General features: G+C 36.5%; 1 protein-coding gene across 1 annotated transcript; it reads right to left on the reverse strand.

Moving 5' to 3' along the window:
- Nucleotides 1-217: 217 nt before the first annotated feature.
- Nucleotides 218-6,272, reverse strand: elf3 (E74-like factor 3 (ets domain transcription factor, epithelial-specific)). Its single transcript, XM_028448195.1, has 9 exons — nucleotides 6,137-6,272; nucleotides 5,897-6,039; nucleotides 4,834-5,067; nucleotides 4,639-4,746; nucleotides 3,892-3,984; nucleotides 3,725-3,805; nucleotides 3,105-3,224; nucleotides 1,272-1,467; nucleotides 218-813 (listed from the first exon to the last, which is right to left on the reverse strand). The coding sequence occupies exons 2-9, from the start codon at nucleotides 6,030-6,032 to the stop codon at nucleotides 663-665; spliced, it is 1,119 nt and encodes a 372-aa protein (XP_028303996.1). The 5' UTR covers nucleotides 6,033-6,039; nucleotides 6,137-6,272; the 3' UTR covers nucleotides 218-662.
- Nucleotides 6,273-6,496: the final 224 nt, after the last annotated feature.

The raw sequence follows: 6,496 nt of genomic DNA on the forward strand, positions 1-6,496 counted from the left end.
GAGGTGCTAGCTGCTACATGTTTAGTATTGAGCTGCTAGCTGCTACATGTTTAGCATTGAAGTGCTATCTTCTACATGTCAGCATTGAGGTGCTAGCTGCTACATGTTTAGCATTGAAGTGCTAGCTGCTACATGTCAGCATTGAGGTGCTAGCTACTACATGTTAGCATTGAGGTGCTAAACAAACACAAAAGCAAAGAAGAAGAAATTACTCCAATGTTAGAAGGTAAACCATGACCAACTTTATTTGTGTAAAAAAAAATTCAAAAAGTGATAATAAATGTGTTTTGTGCAATAATCATCACAATATATAACAAATATGTATCAATGATAATAAAAATCAATATAATACATTAAAAAAATTAAAAGTCACGTACAATTTACACAGAATTACAAACACAGCCTTGTACGAACACAGAGAAAAAACAAAGTGACATGTGTGTGTGTAATGACTGTTAACAGTGAAACTCCTATAAGAGCTATAAATTAACATTATGTACATATTAATGTGACAATAGTGATAACCAAATACCACTGGCACACGTTCAATTGTTTTCGGTTCATAAAACCTACAAGAGCCAAAATGCTGGCTTACATTTTCTGTAATAAGTTCCTTCTAAGAAGAAATTTAACTTGTTAAAAACGCTCAAACACTCCTTCTTCTACTTCCTGTACGGCTGCTGCTGAGCGTGGGGTCGACTTCCTGTGCTCGTGGTCATTTCCTCAGTCTTCCAACCGGTCGAGTTCTTCCCAAATTTATAAACGAGCCGTCGACCATCGACTCGTTCCAAGATCTCCCTCTTATAGTAATACCTGCAGGAGCACACAGAGTTAGCACATGATTAGCACAGAGTTAGCAAAGGGTTAGCATAGTGTTAGCACAGCATTAGCATAGGGTTAGCACAGCGTTAGCACAGTATTAGCGCGACGCTCAGACACGAGACACGAGGTGGATGCTTTCACACGTTTCCCTCACCTCATGGCTCTTCTAAATTTAGATTTCTGAAGTTAAAGTTCTAAAGATAACATTTTAAAGTTAAAGTTCTAAATTTAAAGTTCCTGAAGTTAAAGTTCTACATTTACATTTCTAAAGTTAAAGTTCTACAGTTAAATTTCTAAAGTTAAAGTTCTAAAGATACAATTCTGAAGTCAAAGTTCTAAAGTTAAAGTTCTACACTTACATTTCTAAAGTTAAGGTTCTGAAGATTACGTTTTAAAGTTAAAGTTCTAGAGTTAAAGTTGTAAAGTTAAAGTTCTAAAGTGTTCCTCACCTCATGGCCCTGCTGAGCTTCTCATACGTCATGCTGCTGTTCTTCTTCTTCTGGCCCCACATTTGGGCCACGGCCTCAGACTTGAGGAACTTGAAGACCCCCTGGTGCCGGTCCTCCCACTTCATCAGACCGTGGTTGTTCTCCGGGTGGATCAGAATGTCTCTGATGAACTCCCACAGGTGAGTTCCACGAGGCGCTGTAGACACAGGAACAGACTTTAACCACCAGTGTCTGACTTCCCACACATGCACATTATGTTAGATTAGCTCATTCAGCTACAAGTGCCTTTTATACTAGCACGCTAATTAGCCACAGCAGTTAGCGTTAGCTCTCATTAGTGACAGTCTTTAAGGGAGTTTTCATTCAGTCTCTTTAGTCATCACCAATGTTGGATGTAATTAGAATTTGGTGAGTGAAAAACGACTATTGATATTTGATGATATTAGTAAACAAAGTAACAAATACCAGAGAGAACCGTCCACTGTCGGCTATCTGTACTAGCTTAGCTGGGTTTCCATTTCAGTTTTTACCAAAATAAAAGTGGTATTTCTAAAGTTTCCACTCATTCTAATGTGTTTGAAGGTGTTTCCATTAAAGGTTGTTTGGGGGAGGAGCCTGGAAACTCTGGTGAAATATCACCCCTTGAGACTTTTCTGTAGGAAGACTTGTGAAACAAATTTATTTTTGTTTACTAGTACTAGTACTACTAGTAGTACTAGAACTACTAGTAGTACTAGAACTACTAGTAGTACTAGAACTACTAGTAGCACTAGTACTAGTAGTACTAGTACTAGTAGTACTAGTACTACTAGTACTAGTAAACTCGACTAGTAGATCAGTGATGGCAACTTTTATCAGCAGGAGCCCCAAAAATGTGATTATTGTTGTATTTTTCAGTCCTTTGTGTGTCTTTGAAACATTTTGTTGTGTTTTTTTTTTACTCATTTAGTGTGTTTTTGTTGTTGATTCTTGTATTTTTGTGTATTTTTCTGTGGTATTGTGTATTTTTGGGTGTTTTAAGGTCATTTTATGTTTTTGTGTTATATTCGCTGTCGTATAGCTATTTGTGGGCGGAGCCTAGCTGCTACATTTGCTCTTTGAAGGTGTTTCCATTGAAGGTTGTTTTGGAGCCTCGAAACTCTTGTGAAATGGAGGGTTGGGTTTTTTGTCAACGCTATAAATCCATGTGGACGTTTTTTTTTTTAGTCGACATAATGGATTATTGAGGCTAATCATTGCAGCAAAATCTTCATTCTCATATTGTTCCCAGCGTTCTACGTGCAATCTGGTGCCGTACTCGTACTGGGTTTGGGTTCCCAACCCTAGCAGAGTGTCCAGCAAGAGTAGAGATTAGAACGGACATGTCAAATTTCTCGCAAAGTTATCTGGTGTGATGTAGCGTAACCCTTCTAGACTTGGATTTTACTAAACTGCAATTATACTAAAAATGATGAGTGTCACGTTAGACGTGAAAAGAATACAGAGTTCTAAGGAGGTTTGGAGCATCTATCTTCCTGCAGAGAAGCGTTAGAAATATTTTCCTAGTATAATAATAACGGCGCTAACTTTCTACGTACATTATCTTTATTTTCTTCTTGTCTGGTTTCACGAGCTCGATGCCACTAAACTTCTTTCCAAATTTGCATTTGAGAATGTATGTTTTAAACGACAAAATAAAAATTTGACTCTGACACAGACACGCCAAGTTTATTTTGTGTGTCTGAAGTCAAGTTTATTTCATCTCTTTATCTCGCTCTTCTCATCAGTGTGGTCTTTCATTTTAGGAACGAACAGGTGGATTTGTACATAAAGCCTGAAAGTGAAACTTTGTACCGTGTTTGCTTCTCTTCACGTTGCCATAAACTCTGCTGCTGTCGTCTCTGTAGGCTTTAGGAGGTCGTCCTCGAGGTCGCTTCAGCTGAATCTCTTTTTTCTCCTCCTTAATCTCCACATCTGGAAACACACACGTGTAAGCAGATGTTTTAATGCATGCTGTCAAACTCATTTCAGTTCAGGGGTCAAATACAGACCAGTTTTTAGGTGGGAAAATTAGCATTTTCGACATTAATGTGCCCTAGTTTACACTTCCAGGTATGTTATGCATAAAGTATATGAGAGATCAACAATAACCAAACATTAAGTGACCTTAAACTTAAATAATCTTACATTTCCTTGATATTATGAACAATTATTTAATTTAGTAGAATAATTTGAGGAAATTTGCTGGATTTTGATATTTTTTTTGTTTTTTTTTTATCAATTTGAGATCAAAAAATGGTGTGGTGAAATGTTTCAATGTGTGTGTATTTGGAGGTGCTGAGATATCTACTACTGAATTATTTATGTTTTTTCTGTCACTTTTACTTTCTCCTGCGGCCTTGAGTTTGACACGTTTTAATGGAACCTAATGGTCTTCACTGGATTAAAACAAAAATAAATATAAGAACACTCACTTGAACTGAGTAAGTAATTCATCTGTGAGTCTGAGTCACTGCTGCTAGAGTCTGCAGAGCTAACATAGCCAAAACTTTCACCTGGAAACAACAAAAAACTTCATTAAAGACACAAAAATACACTGAAATAGTCCAGTTTAGTTAAATACCAACAGGCAGATACTCACTTTCTTCCGGGCTCATCATGGGCTCCATGGTTGGAGCAGTGAGGTCGAATTCATCCATGAAGTCACACCCTGGCTTAATGACAGGTTTCTCAGCTGTAGGAAAGACAAGGAACTGTTATTTAATACTTCAATAGGAATGCCACTTTGTGACACGCTGAAGCAGACAACTGGTGGCTCGGGGGCCACAGGAGGCCTCCAGGTCTAATTTTAGTGTGGCCCCAAAAGTAAAAAGCACAAAATGAGAGCGAAATAGACACAAAACCACAGCAAAAAACTGACAAGTACTCACAAAGCTGCAAAGACAACACAAAAAGATGATAAAATTGCACAAAAAAGGTGATAAAATAAATGCAAAAAAGACAACAAAAATGTGCAAATAAAGGAAAGAATTTACAAAGTGACATCAAAAACACACAAATATAGAAAATGACAACAAAAATACACAAAATGACTAAAAAAAAAACACAAAATCACAACAAAATACAAAACAATTCAGGAAAAATATACAAATTAACAAAAAAATACACAAAATTTCAACAACAAAAAGACAAAATGACTCACAAAACAACAAAGGGAGTTGTTGAACCAAGTTAGAATATTAAAGCTAGACTGTGTAGTTGAAGTTGACCAGAGTCGATCTGAATGGAGCTAAAGTTAATTTTATTATATCTGTTATTTTCTACTTTAAATTAATTTGTATTATTCAATAACAATAAACCAAAGTTAGAATATTAAAGCTAGACTTACCAGCGCCGAACTGGATGGAGCTGAGCAGAGGGAAGTTCAGGTTGTCTAAGAAGTTTCCCAGAAGCTGACACGTCTCGTTTAGCTCTGGTGCTGAAATGCTCTGCAGCTCTATGTATAGAAACACCACAGAAGAAGAAGAAGCTTCAGGTCATTGATTCCCACCACTGGAGAGCGTTTATTGAGAGCACCACTGACCGTTTTTCACAGCGTGCTCCTGTAAACTGTGGTAGAGTTGTTGACCAATGGGTTGTCCAAACACCTCCATGATCTGTTCCTTCTTCATCTGACACAGAGTGGAACCTTTCACTGAGCAGTCGTCCAGGTTCAGGGTCTTAGCATCTATCTTAGAGTGGTCCACTTGGTCACTGATCCAGTCCAGGACCTGGTCCTCGGTCCAGTAACATGGACTGGTCAGTTTATAGGGTTGGACTGTAGAGGAGGACAATAACTTTTTTATTGTTAAGGTGATGACATCACTAAATTCTTCTTTGTGTTTTAGTCGTTGAATCATTTACACTGGAGCAGATCATTAACAGAAATAGGTTCCTGTGTGTGTGTGTATGGTGTGTGTGTGTGTGTGTGTGTGTGTGTGTGTGTGTGTGTGTGTGTGTGTGTGTGTGTGTGGCTAGGTATGTGGCGCCAATTGTAAAGTAGCGCATACTAAAATAAATTAAACAGCAACTTTTCACATTTTTCTCTCACAAAAATATAATGTAAATGTTAGATCTAAATCTAAAAGTTAAATATTAAATCGAAATTCTAAAATATTAAAGCTAAATCTAAATGTTAAATGTAATTCTAAAATTTTAAATCTAAATCTAAATGTTAAATGTAATTCTAAAATATTAAATCTAATCTAAATGTTAAATGTAAAGTTATATATATTAATATATTATATATATAAATATTTATCTGAATGTTAAATGATAACATTTAGATGGTAATTCTTAACATTTAGATGGTAAATCTTAAAACTTTATCTAAATGTTAAATGTTAACATTTAGATGTTAATTGTTATTGTTTGGATGTTAATATTTAGATGTTAATTGTTAACATTTGGATTTTAATGTTCACATTTAGATGTTAAATGTTAACATTTAGATTTAATATTTAACATTTAGATTTAACATTGATATTATTATTACGAGGAAGAAATCACAAATTTCACAAATATTGCTGTGACATGAAAAATGCACATATATTTTTTAGATGTGTTTTCGTGGCTAAATGTGTAATATGTGGAGGTGCTGGTCTCACCTGATGAGATGTTTGGTGTGATGTTGGTCTGTGGATGGAAGTTGGGCTGCTGCTGGGACCACGCATCACATGAAGCGTTCTGATACATGGTGAAGTTACAATGAGTCAGCACGCTGCTCAGGCAAAGAGATGACATGGCACAACTGCAGAGAAACACACAGATTTATTCATATATGATCATTCATGTTTTAGATAATGTTTGTTTTTGTTCATAATCAACCTTTATTGTGTGTTTCTTACCTGCACTGATCAACCTTTAGATGATGATGATGATGATGATGATGATGATGATGATGATGATGATCCACACACAGCTGAGGTGAGGTGTTAGTGAGGTGAGAACATGCACATGTCACACTTTTATGCTCCTCAGGTAGTTTTTATAGCACTAAAAACAGAGCGGAAAGGAGGGGGTGTGGCTTCAGGTTAAAGGAGGGAAATTCCACCTGAGCAAGGACACGCCCCTTCACTTCCAAAGAACTTGACTAACAAAACAAACCTGTCCAACTTTCCCACACATCATTCTTAATCTCTCACATGATTGGTCAACGTAGAGTTTTTCTTTTTTTTTGTTGTTGCTTCATTCCATTTTTTTATAGT

This window comes from Gouania willdenowi, chromosome 5 (genome assembly GCF_900634775.1).
Source record: "Gouania willdenowi chromosome 5, fGouWil2.1, whole genome shotgun sequence".
In the NCBI taxonomy this organism is placed as follows: Eukaryota; Metazoa; Chordata; class Actinopteri; order Blenniiformes; family Gobiesocidae; genus Gouania; species Gouania willdenowi.